The following is a 17,709-nucleotide window of genomic DNA, read 5'->3' as shown; positions in this document are numbered from 1 at the left end:
CTACTTGGGAGGCTGAGGCAGGAGAATCTCTTGAACCTGGGGGCGGAGGTTGCAGTGAGCTGAGATCGTGCCACTGTACTCCAGCCTGGATGACAGAGCAAGACTCCGTCTCAATAAATACATACATACATACATACATACATACATACATACATACATAAATATATAAAAAATAAACATTTCAAGTAGACAAAAAGTAGTGATAGTCTCTAAAAGAAGGCATTCTTATTTGACCCCATTTTCCCTGGCCCATCTGATAGGATTGGATATCCGTTTTGCACAAGCCACAAGATGGAAAGCAGTATTTACTCTTGGCCGTTGACATAGGCTTTTGTTTCTAGAAGATAAATGGGTCGGACATCAGCATCCATTGGACATTATTGCAGGAAGATAATCTAAACTTTTGAAACTCTTGTGTGCATTTTGGACAGCTCTTTTCTGTTGTATGTTCTTATGACCTTGCCAATTGGTTCAAATAATGTTTATGGCTTATTATTTCCATTTAAAATGATGCAGTCACATTTATGCTCTGTGCGTGTTAAAATGTGTTATTTGATGCTTTTTGACTATACAAGTTTTATCTTATATGTAGCCTTAAATGTTTGGGGAATTTCTTGATTTCCTTCAAGCTGGGTGTGTGGGTTTGTGAAATTCAAATAGTTATGATTTTGGCCAGGTGTGGTGGCTCATGTCTGTAATCCCACCACTTTGGGAGGCCGAGGCAGGTGGATCACCTGAGGTCAGGAGTTTGAGTCCAGCCTGGCTAACATGTAGTGAAACCCTACCTCTACTAAAACATACAAAAATTAGTTGGGTGTAGTGGTGCATGCCTTTAGTTCCAGCTACTTGGGAAGCTGAGGCAGGAGAATTGCTTGAACCCAGGAGGTGGAGGTTATAGTGAGCCGAGATTGCACCACTGCACTCCAGCCTAGGTGACAGAGCAAGATTCTGTCTCTCAAAAAGACAAAACAAAAAACAAAGAAAACCCACAAATAGTTATGATTTTGAGAGCCATGTTGTGCATTTGATTGTATTTCTCTTTATTCCTTGTGATTGGAGAAACACATGCTCTGTTGGTTTCTCCAGAGTGTCAGGCCCCAGCAGCTCTGTCCCAGCAGTAGGCAGGAGTTGGGAGCCCTGGACTGGCCAGGCATCGGGGGTGTGGGGCAGCTGGTTGGTTTGTCTTGTTGACTGGCTGGATGGCCCCACACACTCGAGCAATTCTTTTGGGCCTCATTTGCTCTTTTTCCCCTTAAAATGATGCCAGAGTCAGTGCTTTATCTTTATAACAATTAGTGCCGTTCTCCGTATACGTCATAGCCTACATCACAGCCCTTAGTCAGTGCACGATGGGTTCCTTTGTCTTGTCCTCCAACCTCCCTGCAGACTGGGGTGTCTACTGCAGCTGATTTCGAGCTAATACACGAACATGTAGCATATATGCATTGGAACACGTCTCATGTTATTTACCCCAGAGAACCCAGTGTTACTCTTGATTTCATCAGTGCAGTGTCAAAGCGGAATGTCCCATGTTTTCCTTTCTTTAGTCAACACCTCTAAAATCAGCAGAATGAAGCTTTGCAAAAAATTCTGCAATATCCTTCTAAATTGTGGAATTAGCTTGCGTCTTGCATGAAGGATTTTCTGGTCTCAGTTGCAGACCAGCACCTTTCTGTTCTCCACTCCAGTATTGATATTCTGCTCTTTTGTTTTTCAACAGAAGAAGGCTCAAGCTTGGAGGAAACTGGCTTTAACTGGGGAGAATATTTGGAAGAGACCGGAGCAAGTGCCGCTCCCCACACATCATTCAAACACGTATGTAAAGCAGCACGCGTCCTCTGTGTTTAGAAAGTGGGACGGGAAGGAAACTACAGGCAGAAGCCGGAGACCCCAATGGAAGAAGGGCAGTGGAAACAGGGAAATTCGTGGCCAGGCATGGCGGCTCACACCTGTAATCCCAGCACTTTGGGAGCCTGAGGCTGAGGCTGGCAGATCATTTGAGTTGAGGAATTTGAGACCAGCCTGGGTCACAAACAGGCAAAATCCCATCCCTACAAAAAATATAAAAATTAGCTGGGTGTGGTGGCACACACCTGTGGTCCCAGCTACTTGGGGGGCTGAGGTGGGAGGGTCCTTTGAGCCCAGGAGGTGGAGATTGCAGTGAGCCAAGGTTGCGCCACTGCACTCCAGCCTGGGTGACAGAGTGAAACCCTGTCTCAAACAAAAAGGAAAGAGGGAATTCAGCCAAGATTTTTTAGGAAGAAGGAGGAGACTTGGAAGTTAGCTTGGTTTCCCCGGATAGCTCCAGGGAATATAGACCACAGGTAAGGTCAGCTTGAGTAAGTAAAGAGCCAGAAAACTAAACCAGTAGGTATAATGTATTCTTAGTAGGTGTAATGGCTTTATGTTTTCAGCTTCAATTAATATTTTGATTTTGAAAAAGCTCATAAAAAATTTCCAGCCGTTTATTGGCAGATGAGTCAGATTAGAGGAACTAACCATAAATATGATGAAAACATTTGGATCCAACCAAGAAAAAAAAAACATTCTCATTAATAATATTTCTTTGAATAATGCAAATAGCATGCCCAGTACTGGGCAAGTCCCAGAAAATTTTTAAAAAGTGAGTTTTCATCAGGTTTTTGCTTTGGTGTAAGATATTGGCAATATGTAATATCATTAGCAGGGAAAAAAAGACTAACTCACCTGGGTCCTAAGAAGTTTGGTCCTGGAAGTTTAGTCTTTAATTGTTGTTTTAATACAAATAGAAACGGAGATTTAACTGAGAAACATTTTTTACTTTGTCCATGCAGGACAAAGGTTCAGCCTGAGTTTCATCAACAAATTGGGGCACTTTTCTTAACCTGTTCTTCCTTTTGGCTCCTTGGCTGAATGAGGAAGCCAGAACTTGTGATTCCTTATTTTTATTTATTTATTTTCTGTGAGCCGGGTCTCGCCACGTTGCCCAGGTTGGCCTCGAACTCCTGGGCTCAAGCAATCCTCCTACCCCAACCACTTAAGTAGCTGAGATTATAGGCATGCACCACCATGCCTGATGTGATTCCTTCTTTTAATACAACATTTTATTCTTTTTGGAGGTGCAGCGTTCTCTCCAAAAGAAATTTAAGATTTTTATTAAATTTCCGTGACCCTGAAAAGGTAGATCGTGTTTCCATTTCTCTTTATACTCTTTATGCTATGTTTACTAGTTTATTTTGAATGTGATTGTGGCTGTGTAGTGAAACCAAGAGCTAAATATTAAAACATAGCAAAGCTTTCAAGCATACAATGTGGTTATGGTCCCGCAAAAGCCATTATAACATTTACATCTTAAGATGCTGAGATGATTTGGCAGTTGCCTTAGGCAGGTTAGGAAAGAAACATTGATCACAACTTTTTCCTTCCTTTCTGTACTAAGAAGTTATCAAGTTCTTTCTGTATGGAGTCACTCCCATTTTCCTTGATTCAGTCAATCCTCCCACCTCCCTTTTAATCACAGGATAGTGTCCTGGGGGGCGGAGCTGGAGGTTGTCCTTCAGGATGCAGAAGCTCCCAGGTCTATATGCCAGGTTTAAAGGAAGAGTAGCCTCAGACTCACATAAGTGTGATTGATAATTCTGTCATCTCCTTTAAGCAGTGGCCACTTATGGACAGCGGATATGTCAGCTTTGCAGTGTTAAGACCCACCAGGCTGGAAAGCTTTTTCTGGGAGTGAGGGCTGGTAGATATCAATAGACTGTAACCCTTAATTAAAAAACAAATCCAGGCCGGGCGCGGTGGCTCACGCCTGTAATCCCAGCACTTTGGGAGGCCGAGACGGGCGGATCACGAGGTCAGGAGATCGAGACCATCCTGGCTAACGTGGTAAAACCCCGTCTCTACTAAAAAAATACAAAAAACTAGCCGGGCGAAGTGGCGGCGCCTGTAGTCCCAGCTACTCGGGAGGCTGAGGCGGGAGAATGGCGGGAACCCGGGAGGCGGAGCTTGCAGTGAGCTGAGATCTGGCCACTGCACTCCAGCCTGGGCGACAGAGCGAGACTCCGTCTCAAAAAAAAAAAAAAAACGAAAAAAAAAAATCCATTTTCTAGGGCCGTGTTGTTCATGGAATAGCCACTATCATGTGGTCCTTGTGAGCCCGTGAAAAGCGTGTAGTCCACATTCAGATGTGCTCTGAGTGTAGAATACACACCAGGTTTTGGAGGCTTTATTTAAAAAGAAGAAAGTTGGTCGTTTCATTAATGTTTTTTATATTGATTACATGTCAAGGTGATAATATTTTGGATATATTGGGTTAAAATATATTGTTAGAATTAAATTTATTCCTTTTTTTTCTTAAAGTGGCTGGCTGCAGATGTAAAGTTTAGCATTACATTTGTGGCTTCCATAGTATATTACTTAGATAGATACATGCCCGTTTTAGAGCACCAGGAGTATTGTTTGTAAGTGCCATGGTTTTGGTGGTTTTTGCCATCTTCTGGATGTATGTGTCTAGGGTAGTAATGGGTTTTCTCTATTTCTGATTCCTTAAGGTTGAAATCAGCATTCAGAGCAACTTCCAGCCAGGAATGAAATTGGAAGTGGCCAATAAGAACAACCCGGACACGTACTGGGTGGCCACGATCATTACCACGTGTGGGCAGCTGCTGCTTCTGCGCTACTGCGGTTACGGGGAGGACCGCAGGGCCGACTTCTGGTGTGACGTAGTCATAGCGGATTTGCACCCCGTGGGGTGGTGCACGCAGAACAACAAGGTGTTGATGCCCCCGGACGGTGAGCCCCCGTTTCAAAGGCTTCGATTTACAAGCCGCCATCCTTCACGATGCCTGTAGTTTGCAAGGAGCAGAGAGAACCTTGCCCAGAATCCTTAACGGTCTTAGTGCAAAGGTCTCACAGTTCTTTCGGAGTTGTTTCTCGGGCTTCCTTAGCTGGAGGGAGATGGGTGCATATTCAGATGTCAGAGCTGGTGCTGACAATGGAGCCAGCCTTGGCTTTTAGGAACTGAAAGTGTGCCTAATCCTTAAATTACTTTTGGAGGGTAAGAAAGGAAGGCAGAGAGGACATCAGGAATTGAGGTCTTGTGTTCTGCGATTGGCCATGTTGCTTTTCTTCTGCTTTAGCAAGTCGACATTTTGAACAGTAACATGGAGCGTCTTAAGCAGGCTTCTCTAATCACTTTTCATCTGTCTTCTTGGGAGGCTGTCAGGGTGTCAAGCTTTCAGAAAACCACACAGATGAGAGAAATGACATTGGTCTCAAGGGAATGGTCAAAACCCATATAGATATGATCAATTTAGTTGCTATAAAGCCACTGTTCTCTATGGGGGCAGTTTTACCCCCCAGAGGACACCTGGCAATGTCTGGAGGCATTTTTGGTCAGGGCTATGGAAGTTGCTACTACCATTTAGTGGGGAGAGGCCAGCGATGATGCTAAACCCCCACAGTGCACAGACAGCCCCATAACTAATAATTACCAGGCTCAGCCTGCTAGCAGTGCTGAGGGGGAGAGAGCCTGCTGGAAAAGAATGGGCTGGACATGATAAATGCATCGAAGGAATTCGTCTGATCCCGTAAGTGAGAAAACTGAGGACAGCCAAGTACGTGAATCTCAACACACCACTCTCTGTTTTATTGTATGATAATGGCAGCAGTGATACTTGCAGGCTCTTGATGCCACCTTGCAAATGTGTGTGGTGTCCTCTTCGTAGCTAGCTGCCTGTTTTCATCTTGAAGTGACGTGTAAACTTGGAGAGGTGAAATCCCCAGGTTCATTCTGTCCGTGGTATTAGCAGTTGCCTTACTTAGCCTTTCGCAGTATTGGAGCTTTATCTTTTTTTTTTTTGGTTATGATATATTGTTTTTCTGATTATTGGGAATAGCCTGTGGTTTTTAACTACCCTTTGTTATGTGTAATTGATAGTCTGCTAAGAAGGGGGTCATAAAATGGCTGAAGTTAAGAGTTGCATTTATGCGACGTTTGTCAGGATCGAACCCACTGCCATGGCGTTAGCTGATATTTTGACTCTTTATTGTCTCTGAAGAAAGAGAAAAAGGTTGTTCTTTCTTTCCTTCCTGCATTGGGTCTTTGCACCCGCTCTTTCCTATGCCGAGAACCTCCTTCCTTTCTGCGTCCTCCTCCTCCTCCAGCTGTCAGCATAGCTCCCTCTTCCTCCTGCACCAAGGCTGACACTGTCCGTGCTCACAGGCCAGGTCATACCCTATCTGCACCACGTGGCTGCCTGCACCTTCAGTGTGCATCACGGTTGCAGTTGTACTGTCTTTTCTTTTTTGTTTTTCAATATCTAATTTACATGCCATAAAATTCACCACTTTAAAGTGTACAGTTCAGTGATTGTTTCACAAGGTCATGCAACCATTATTACTACCTAATTCCAGAACGTTTTTTATCTCCTCCAAAGTCACTCCCCATTCTCCCCCTCCCCAGAAAACCCCTGGCAATCACTAATGTACTTTCTCTTTCTGTAGATATTCCTATTCTGGGCATTTTACATGCATGGAAGCCTATGCTGTGTCACCTTTTGTGTTTGGCTTATTCTCCTAAGCATAGTGTCCCCAGGGCTCATCCCCATGGTAGCTCGTGTCAGAATTTCCTTCCTTTTTAAGGCTGAATCATATTCTATCATATTCTCTGGCATGGATCGATCACATTTTGTTCTCGTTTCATCAGTGGGTGGACATTTAGATGCAGCTGTACTTCCACTTGGGTGGTTCTTTGAACGGAGTACACTTTATCCCCTTAAGACAGTAAGCCGCATGGTGTGAACCCGCTCATCTGAGTACAGCAGCTCTAGCACATGCTGCCTGTGCTTGAGGAATTCTCAGTAAAGGTTCACTGAGTAATTGAGTGATGTACTGAAGAAGGTGAAAGTGCTGCTCACATGGTAGTCAGAAATAGCAAGGAAAAGAACAGTCGTTGTTACAAAGGTTGGAAGCACGTGCGCTCTCCTTCACCTTTCCTCCCTGAGCTGCCAGTAGAGCCGTGTGCACCTTCTCTCTGGACGTGCGAGCCTGGATTTCCAGCCTCTCTATTCAGGTGAGTGCTGGAGAATGGCTGTTACTAAGTCAGGTTTTATTTTTAGTTCCCACTCCAGCTCTGCGTAAGCAAATCGTAGGGTCAGGAGGCACACCCTGGGAGGCACAGTGCATGCTCATGCTTTTGGTAATGTCTGATTCACTCAGCCCCAGACCCAGCCTAAACGGGTCCTGAGTGACACTGTTAGATCTGCCTTTGAATTAAAACCGCCACTGAGATGAGAAGCTGTGGTGTGACGTTTGATTAATTTACCTATGATTTCTGATCCGTCGTGAAATAAATCAGCCTTGATGGATGAATTGTACTAATGGAATATTGAGGAAATACCAGGTCTAGTTAGAGATTTAGAGACCTTCCCCCATCCCCAACTCTGCATGCAGGTGCCACACGTTTATGCCACCGCACACTCGGGGGGGTGCATTCATGCTGGGGGCCAGGTACATGCTTGGGGGCACCAAGAGAAGGGCACACAGAGGGGGCACATAGAGTGGGTGGGAGCCTCAGGCCCCATCCTTGTTGCCGACGGTTTTACCATCACATTCATGACTCACTCTTCAAGTTTGACACTTGAGTCTTGAAAGGCCCTTGGAAAGGATGTAAGATGATTTCACTTTGTAATAGCTTCTCTAGTGAACGGTTTTAGAGACAAGTTCTGGGGTCTTGAATCTGAATACTCTAAGAGCTAATGGGTTCATTTGGTAAAAATGTATGCTGTTGCTTGAGAAAGAGGGCAGACTTTATTAATCAATTCTTCCTTCTCCCTCAGAAGACAAATGTGACAGCAGTCACATTCTTGGAAACACCATCAAATTTGTATCCTACTGACTTTGTGCTATTAGACAAGACACAGCCACACTTAAAATGACAAGTTCAAAAAGAAAAATGAGAAAACCCTGGAAAAAGGGAAACCGTGAATGTGATGGAAATATTTAAAGTCTATTCATTTGTTAACAACTTATGCTAATTTGAGGAATTCTTCAGTGATTTTTTTAAAGAACTCAAAAAAATTTAGTGAATAATCAATATGACTTGGAGATCTTTAGTATGGAGAGCAGAGTCAGGAAATAGCAGGTTCATGGGGCAAGAGGTTTTATTGATTGCTGTAGGACAGAATAATTATTGCTTTGTAGCCAGAGGCGGCAGTTGTTCCGGAGGGAATAGTAGAATCTATTTTTTGAACAAGGATTCTTGTTCTTGTGTTTTTTTTTTCTGTCTTAGAGAGCTGATACCATTGTAAATTCTGCAACTGTACCTGGTCGATCTTTGCTGTGGTTAAACTTGAAAGGCACTGCAGAATATCAACAGGAGTTATAGCAATCCGGGGTGCATAATGTTTCTGTTTGGGAGGCTTCTTGGTGAGAGGGAGATTTTCTTACTGATTCCAGGAGTCAGAGTGGTAGAAAGGGAAGGGGCCCGTGGTTGCAACCCAAGATCTGAGTTCCTATCTCGCCTTTGCCATTAACTTAGCTCCATGGGTGAGTCCCCTTCTTGGGGTTCTCATCTTTTCGGGAGGGGTGTTTTAGTCTGTTCTCACACTGCTGATAAAGACATAGCTGAGACTGGTAATTTATAAAGAAAAAGAGGTTTAAGCAGGGCGCGGTGGCTCACGCCTGTAATCCCAGCACTTTGGGAGGCCAAGGCAGGCGGATCGCGAGGTCAGGTGTTCGAGACAAGCCTGGCCAACATGGTGAAATTCCGTCTCTACTAAAAATACAAAAATTAGCTGGGCATGATGGTGTGTGCCTGTAATTCCAGCTACTCAGGAGGCTGAGGCAGGAGAATCTTTCGAACCTGGGAGGCAAAGGTTGCAGTGAGCTGAGATTGCGCCGCTGCACTCCAGCCTGGGCGACAGGGCGAGACTCCATCTAAAAAAAAAAAAAAAGAAAAGAAAAAGAAGTTTAATGGATTCACAGTTCCACATGGCTGGGGAGGCCTCACAGTCATGGTAGAAGGCAAATTAGAAATGAGGAGCAAAGGCACGTCTTACATGGTGGCAGGCAAGAGGGCTTGTACAGGGGAACTTCCCTGTATAAAACCATCAGATCTCGTGAGACTTATTCAGTATCATGAGAGTAGCACAGGAAAACCTGCTCCTATGATTCCGTTACCTCCCACTGGGTCCCTCCCACAACATGTGGGGATTATGGGAGCTGCAAATCAAGATGAGATTTGGGTGGGGACACAGCCAAACCATATCAAGGAGGTTGTGGTATAGAATCTCTAAAGAGCTTTCCAGTCGGAAATGCCTGGGTTTGTGATCCTTGTGAAGGAAGAAAGGAAGGAGGGTTTGGGTGCTAGTTTTCCTATATAATGCACGAGGAATGGAGTTTTTTTTTGGAGTTAAGATCCATGGATGTCTAGCCTAGGAATCTGTCCAAAGCATGGACATCAAGTTTCTGAATTACTGTTGGAGGTGAGGACAGTTTAACAGATTGGGAGACACTGTCATTAGGTCAGCAAGTTATGGCGTGTGCCTGGGTAGAATTTTCCCCCACAAAGAATTGTAGGCCCGAGTTCCCCATTGGAACCAGAGAACTGAGAGTCATTAGTCCTTAGCTGAGTAATCAGCAGAATCTGAGTCAAGTCAGTTGGTTGTGGATAATAGCCTGGGAGTGTTTGCGAATTTTGTCCTTGTTTCATGGGAGGAGGGAGAGAATACCTTTCTTTGTCAGACGGAGGTTGCAGAGCTCCAGATCTTCGAGGACACTTTGGGATTCTCCAAAGTAGTTTTCTAGTACCTGGAGTCACTGCATTGAAAAACAGTGGTTTTATTATCTTAGATGATAGTTTTACAGAGCACCTAGGACCCTGTGCAGTCCCATGTTTTCCTGCATTGCTATTTTAAATTAATATAAGCTGTGAATTAATGCAAGCCTTCATTAGTCTGTGAAATGGTCCAAGGAAGGAGAAACAGCATGGCGGCAGCTCCAGGAGATGTCATCACCGGGGGATTCCCATCAGCAGGCAGAGCTCCATTAATAAACTCGCGTTTAGAGACCCAGGCTCCATGGCCAATTGGCCGTTCAGGGAGCAGTGTTCCTGCTTGTGAGCTAATCGGGGCTAATCTTTCATATTAAAAGTATTAAGGAACATACTACATTAAAGCGTCACTCAGTGCTACGGAGGATTATGGCTCTTATTAGTGGAGCAAAATGTAAAACGTTTTGGTTTAGTAAATCCGTAAGACTTGATTTATTCATAAGCACACGCGATGCTCGCAAAGGGCAGCTGCCAAATAATTATTGTTTATGGTGAGAATATATGGAAATCATTTAATCCAGTGACGACTTCATTGTTATTTATTGAAAAGCAGCGACATTACCTCTTAATGTGTGGGACCGGGAAGCTTTGGAGATTTAGTCGATGCCTGCCGAGCCCTGAAAAGGATGCTTGTGGAAGATTGCAGGTAAGTATGTGGGATGATGCGGCTCCAAATAACACCCCTTGGCTTGTAAATGGAGATGTATTTATGAGTGCTTTCTACCGTTGCAATAAAAGTATTGGAATTATAGTGCCTTAGGAGTCATGCCACTAATTTTTATTTTCCCTGTTATTAAAATTTCTGTCGTTTGAATTGCGTACTCTGCAACCTTGCCAGAATGACTCAATTTACCATTCAAACTTAAATCAAAATTAGTGGAGTTAGTTAATATACAACTCATTTGAATAAAGGAATGTTTATTCATGAAGTGTGAGGAGAAAGTGTGAAGATGGCCTTATGTTTATGTGGGCAGCTCCTGCCAAGTTTTAAAGCCTGGTTATAGGACTGTTTTTGGGAATTGCCATTTTTACTATAGTTGATTGTAGAGGACAAGATGCTGGCAGGTGGCACATGGCACAGGAAAGTGACCAGACAGCAGGACTTAACCGGCTGCGACATGGCTCAACTATGGACTCCGAGAAGTAGAATTAGGCTATGTTTTCATGAGACTGACCATTTTTAAAATTTACATTTTATAATGTCAATGACATTTTAGTAATATTAAGGGAACTTAATCACATCGTTTTCTTTGGCTATCTGACATTGTAACTGGAGTTTCACTTGTTTATCAATAAGAAAATTTAGTACATATGCTAAAAACTCAAAGAGCAAAATGAATCCTAACTGGGCACCCAGGGTTGAGGCAAGCAGAGAGACCCTCATTAAATATTAGATAGCTCAGTATAAAGAGAGCAGAACACATTGGTATAAGAAAGGGTAGGATTATTTGACAAGTATGTCTGTAAATAAGCCAAAAGTCATAGATACTTTATTTAAAAATATTTAAATATTCTAAACTTTTTAAATAAATATTTTAAAAAATGAGCTAGTATTGTATTGTCAAAAAGCCATTTTTGATGATGGTGTGTGAAAGAAGGAACATTCAGAGAGGAAACAAAGTAACCCTTTCTCCGAAGGCACCGAATAGACCTTCTACAATAATTCCCATGGTTTTGAATTCTATCTGATCAAGTAGAGAGTCTGTGAACACATTCATCATGGTGTAGACCAGGATGGGCTTGGCCTGTAGATGTGTGTGACAGAGAGAGTAGGTATGTGTGTGTGTGTAACTGTTGGTGCAAACAGTATTTAATTTTAATTTCTGTCATTTACACATCACATCATGAAAGAGTCCTCCTATGAATCAAAACCCTTCATTTAGGTAATGGTGAATAACTTTGTGTATTAGTAAAAAATGAAAAATTTTTTTTTTTTCCCCCAGAAATCCCCATTCGGTGCTTGTATTTGTTTTTCACTGCTCACAAGATGCCACCTACTCTCTTTTTTATTTTTTATTTTAATTTTTTTGAGGCAGGGTCTCACTCTGTCACCCAGTCTGGAGCGCAGTGGCCTCATTTTGGCTCACTGCAACCTCTGCCTCCCGGGGTCAAGCTATCCTCCTACCTCAGCCTCCTGAGTAGTTGGAACTACAGGCACGCACCACCATGCCTGGCTAATTTTGTATTTTTGTAGAGATGGGGGTCTTTGTGTGTTGCCCAGGCCAGTCTTGAACTCGTGAGCTCAAACGATCTGCCTACCTCAGCCTCCCAGAGTGCTGGGGTTACAGGCATGAGCCACCGTGCCTGGCCCCATACACTGTCTTTGGTCATCTTGGACAGTGAATGAATGAATCACGAATTTCATTCTGTTTGTGTCATAAGCTCTCCAATTAGAAGATATTTTTGTGTGCACCTCCTGTGGTACCGGGTAGTGACATTTAATCCTGTCAGTCCTCAGAACATCCTTATGAAGTGGCTGGTATTATTTTTATTTCATAGTTGAAGAAAGTGTGTCTGTTCCCCGATCAGGCAGTTGGAAGTAGATTTTAAGCTAAGAGGATTCTGGCCAGTTCTGAAATCCTTGCTTTGAAAATAGCAGGGGGTCTGTAAATATTTTATTGATTCGATGATATCGTTAAGACTTTAGATTAGAGTGGTCAGACTGACTATCACTGAGAAACGTTGTAGGGTTGGTTTCTTGGTGATTTTTAAGAGTAGGGTAGAAAGCTGCTGTCCAGAATATTTTCCAATTTGTCTTTTTTGGCGGCAAATACATGGAAGAGATGCGGTCTGGAAGTTCTTTGCCGAATGGTAACCATGAAATTATGTAAAGTTATGTAAATTGCATCAGATGCTATTTGGGTTTTTCTGCACTACATGAAAACTGTAAGCACGAAGCAGTGACTAGAAGGTTTTCCTTTTTAGTGCTAGTCATAAATGAATTTATTTTCTCCTGCTTCTCAACCCAGCAACATATGTAATTTAAGTCAAGCATGTGTTTGATTCTGAGTGGAATTCGAGGGGGAGTTGGTGCTGTGTGTTTCCATGGCCTCGTGGCTCATTTTTGCCTCCATGTTAACTCCTTCACTTCCGAAATTGTCAGAGCCTCCAACTCATCTGGCCTCTCCCTCCCTTGGTGCCCCACCTCCCCTTGTAAGGATCCTGGCCCCGGCCTCCTCCAGATGCAGCTCAGATGATCATGGCCTTGAGTGCATGGAGGGCTCAGCTCCCATCCAGCCCCATTCCTGCTCTGGGTGGACCCTGGAACGTCCTGAATGATCCTCGGGTGTCACTTGCAAGGGAAGCCCCATGTCACCTTTACACAGACAAGCCCCCGTGGGCACAGCTCAGCCTGTAGGACATCTGGCTGTTCCAGGCTTGACCCATCCTCGTTGACCTCCCTTTATTCCCCCTTCACCTCCACTTGTTCACTCTTCATCGTGCCACTGACCGTCCTCTAGTTTGTTGGACTGGGGAGCTTCTCCCACTGTGCTCCCAGCTCTGGCCTCCTATACAAGCCTCTGACTTCCCTGCTGCTTCTTATTAAGTCTCCTCTCGTGGCTCCATGTTTCAGGGCATACCTCCATTCCAGGGCCAAGCAGATGTTCCAGGGCCATGCTGGTGTCCCAGGGCCATGCGGATGTTCTGGGGCCATGCCTCCATTCCAGGGTCACCATGCCTCCATTCCAGGGTCACCATGCCTCCATTCCAGGGCCACCATGCCTCCATTCTAGGGCCAAGCAGATGTTCCAGGGCCATGCTGATGTCCCAGGGCCATGTTGATGTTCTAGGGCCATGCTTTCATTCCGGGGCCACCATGCCTCCATTCCAGGGCCATGCTGATGTCCCAGGGCCATACCTCCATTCCAGGGCTATCATGCTTCCATTCCAGGGCTACCATGCCTCCATTCCAGGGTCACCATGCCTCCATTCCAGGGCCAAGCAGATGTTCTAGGGCCATGCTGATGTTCTGGGGCCATGCTTTCATTCCAGGGCCACCATGCCTCCATTCCAGGGCCAAGCAGATGTTCCAGCGCCACGCTGATGTTCTAGAGCCATGCCTCCGTTCCACAGCTGTACAGATAGTCTCGGGCCATGCCTCTGTTCCAGGGCCATGCAGGTGTTCTAGGGCCATGCTTTCATTCCAGGGCTATGCTGATGTCCCAGGGCCATGCTGGGTTCCATTGAGTTTCACTCCAGGGCTGTGCCAACATTCCAGAGCCATGCCAACGGTCATGCCTCCAGCTCTAGTCCTTCAGTTCTGCTGGTCATTAGGGAGAGTCTGCCTTTTTGAGCCTGGCTCTTAGGGAATGGTTGCTTTGTGCATAACTTGTCTCCTGAGTCTAGAATCATGTTCAAGCTTGGCGAGTACAACTTCAGTTCAAAGTCTTGGGAACTTAGATGGTTCCCAAGGATGATTCAGAGGTGAATTTGGAATTGTTTGAGTCAAGGTTTTCCAGAGAAATAGACCTGATAGGATCGGTACATATGTAGCAAGAGATTTTACATTTAGGAACATGTGATTGTGGATGATGGGTGAGCCCAAAATCCAGTGGGGGAAGATCTGTATGCTGGAAACTTAGGAAAGAGCTGCAATTGGAGTCTGAAGACCATCTACTGTAGAAGCAGGGGGAGCCAGTGTTGCAGATGAAGTCCGAAGGCTGCCTGCTGGAGAATCTTCTTTGGCTCCCGGGAGGTCAGCCTTTCAATCTATTCCGGCCTTCAACTGATTAGACGAGGCCCACCCACACGCAGGAGGACGATCTGCTGCTCAGTGTGTACTTACTTAAATGTTACTCACCTCCAACACCTTCACAGAAACACCCAGAGTAATGTGTGACTAGATGTCTGGACACCGTGGCCCAGCCAAGTTGACACATAAAATTAAACCTGCCAGGCGTGAATTCAGAGCTAGAACTGCATCACCCACTTGCTCTCCCCTAGTGTCATCTTAATGCCTTCTGGAGAGGCAGAACATTTTGTGTACACTTGGAATCCCTGTGCTGATTTGCCTTAAAAGACACTGTTCAGTTGATATTTCTGAATATAGATGCCCTTAACAGAAAGCTCTGGTAGCAGTTCGAGAGATTGTGAAGTAAATGCATGGATTATCTTTAATTCTGTGAAAGTATAAATATCAGAGTGACAGGTCAGAGATTCTCTTGAAAACCAATACAAAGTGGGTAGGAAGAAGAGGCAGAGATATTTCACCTATTTTTAGGCTCACTGCCTGCTGCTCAGTAGGGCCACCATGATTTATCTGAGTTCAGTGTCAGTTTCCATAACTGCTTATTACTCTACAGGTACCCACTGGGATTACTTACAAGGGATTTTGCTAATGAGGATGTACTTCCGGATACAAGGTTCTGTGGCATGCATTTAAAAAGGCGGTAGCTGGCTGGGCGCAGTGGCTCACGCCTGTAATGTAATTCCAGCACTTTGGGAAGCCAAGGAGGGAGGATCCCATGAGGCCAGGAGTTTAAGACCAGCCTGGCCAACATAGTGAAATGCTGTCTCTATTAAAAATACAGACAATAGCCAGGCGTGGTGGCAGGTGCCTGTAATCCCTACTTGGGAGGCTGAGGCAGGAGAATTGCTTGAACCCAGGAGGCGGAGGTTGCAGTGAGCCGAGATCACGCCACTGTACTCCATCCTGGGTGACAGAGCAAGACTCCATCTCAAACAAAACAAAACACAATAACAACAACAAAAACGCAGTAGCTAGTGTGCTTTCATCATGGGTTGCCTTGAACTCCTTTGAGAGCCTGCATCTTAATCATTATATGGCCTGTCCTCAACCCTGAGAAAAAGCGAACACGTGAACAGCCTTTGAGGTTAGCATTACACTTCCACCAGGATGAGAGGGGTCTCCAGCCTGGGGTGTGTCTTTTAGAGAATGCAGAGAATCACATGCACAGACAACTATGTGTATTCAAGAGCACGGAGCTGCCTCTCCCTCAGATCCTGTTTCCAGGACTGTTCCCCAGCAACTGTACCTACACATCAGGCTCAAACGGAGAGATTCTCTGCATCTCTCGTGCCCTTGGGAGAAAAACAGCTGTGTCTGAATGCTGTGATTTTGTGAGCTGTGGTGTTGCCACTGTTAGAGTAAAAGATACATTAATGGTCAAATTACTTCTTTCAGAAAGCACAAATATAATGCATTTTTTACGTAGTGAAGAATCACTTTGCAATAGTGCTGAGCAGTTTCTATTCTAGAAGAAATTAGTACAGAATTTCCAACAGTTATATACGTTGACTGGGGCTTTTTTTTTTTTTTTTTTTTTTTTTTTTGAGATGGAGTCTCACTCTGTTGCCCAGGCTGGAGAGCAGTGGCTCTATCTCGGCTTACTGCAGTCTCTGCTTCACAGATTCAAGCAGTTCTCTGCCTCAGCCTTCTGAGTAACTGGGATTACAGGTGCCTGCCACCACGCCCAGCTAATTTTTTTGTATTTTTAGTAGAGAAGGGATTTCACTATCTTAGCCAGGCTGATCTTGAACTCCTGACCTTGTGATCCACCCGCCTTGGCCTCCCAAAGGGCTGGGGTTACAGGCATGAACAAAATTAACTTTGTTTTACAAAATGAAAATGAAATATTTTACCATACAAATTCACACTATTTTCACACATGGGAATCTGGAACCCTAGACGTGACATGGATGAAGCCGATGTTGACTTTTTACATTGGCAACTGAGTGAATGTTGAATGCTAGAACTGTGGATAGTTTTATTTCTTTATAAACACGCTTAATGAGATTTGGTGCTGAAAAAATAAAATATTTAATTTTATTTTAATATTTTAAATTAAAGTGTTTGATATTCACTAATTTTAATTTGCATTTTCCTGTTAATTTTAGTAGATACTTTAGAATCTTAGAGTAGGAGGACATTTGGAATCGTCGGACACTTAGAAGGAAAATAGCATTTTTGAACAAAATGATTAAAAAATTTGAATTTAGCATTTTCTTCAGTTTATGTATTTTGATGAAAAGAATTAAGATGAAGTAGATTGGGTATAATGATATTTTATCTTCTAATCTGTTAGGCGATTTCTGTGACTAGAACATAAATTATGTGAAAATCTAGATTTTTAACTAAATAGTTAATTTTGCTGAAAGGAAAGCCAAAGGGATAAAGATATAATCATTTATGACTTATGTAAGTCTTTATTTGATTACTCATCTAAACATTGCTGGCCCATCAGCAGAACACCCAGACTCATGTTGTCATAATTGAATTTAGTCATCTCTGGCTTTTTGCCAACTTTCTGTCATCTGTGCACTAGCGCTTTTCCAGACTTTTTGATTGACATTATGAAGATATATTTGTCAGTGTAGGAGGACAGAGCATACTTTACTTAAAAGCCTGTTTGCTTGATTAATAACTTGTAAATCTTAAACATGTGCTACGTGAGCTACATTTGTATTCGCACCTGGTGTGTCTGGGCCCGTTTTAGGGTTCAGCTAGAGCCCCTGTGAATTAGAAGTCTTTCTTAGGATGATTTGGGCACGAATGGATTTAGGGAGCCAGTTTCTACATCCACCAGGCCTGTCTCTTCCATGAGACTGAGCTGCCTGAGAATAAACCAGTGCTGTCCTTTCCCTCCTGTCCCGCCCTCTCTCCCTCTTTCCTCTCCCGCGTTAGTTGAGAAGGATGCCACCATCTGAGGTATGGAGATCTCATACCCACCATGCCAGCTGTGACATCCAGACACACCAGCTTATCTTTTTATGTTTACTCGTGACACTGCCATGTTATTCATATTGTTTTGACCAAGACTAATGACAATTTTAATAATCTAAGCCAAAAGAAAATTTTTCTTTTATGGTCGAAAAATTTTTTTTAAAAGTTGAATTATATACTGCCTACTTTTTGTTGTTGTTGCAGAGAAATTGGA

General features: G+C 43.9%; 1 protein-coding gene across 6 annotated transcripts in view; it reads left to right on the top strand.

Moving 5' to 3' along the window:
* Nucleotides 1-17,709, top strand: part of SFMBT2 (Scm like with four mbt domains 2) — a 250,737-nt gene that overhangs the window by 37,320 nt on the left and 195,708 nt on the right. For all 6 annotated transcript variants that reach the window (XM_065520270.2, XM_045399525.3, XM_045399524.3 and 3 more), the window contains exons 3-4: nucleotides 1,721-1,815; nucleotides 4,530-4,770. In XM_065520270.2, the coding sequence (XP_065376342.1) occupies nucleotides 1,721-1,815; nucleotides 4,530-4,770 (336 nt within the window). The remainder of the gene's footprint in view (nucleotides 1-1,720; nucleotides 1,816-4,529; nucleotides 4,771-17,709) is intronic.

This window comes from Macaca fascicularis, chromosome 9 (genome assembly GCF_037993035.2).
Source record: "Macaca fascicularis isolate 582-1 chromosome 9, T2T-MFA8v1.1".
Classification (NCBI taxonomy): domain Eukaryota; kingdom Metazoa; phylum Chordata; class Mammalia; order Primates; family Cercopithecidae; genus Macaca; species Macaca fascicularis.
Note: the sequence above shows the minus strand (reverse complement) of the source record. Positions and strands in the feature narration are given on the sequence as shown.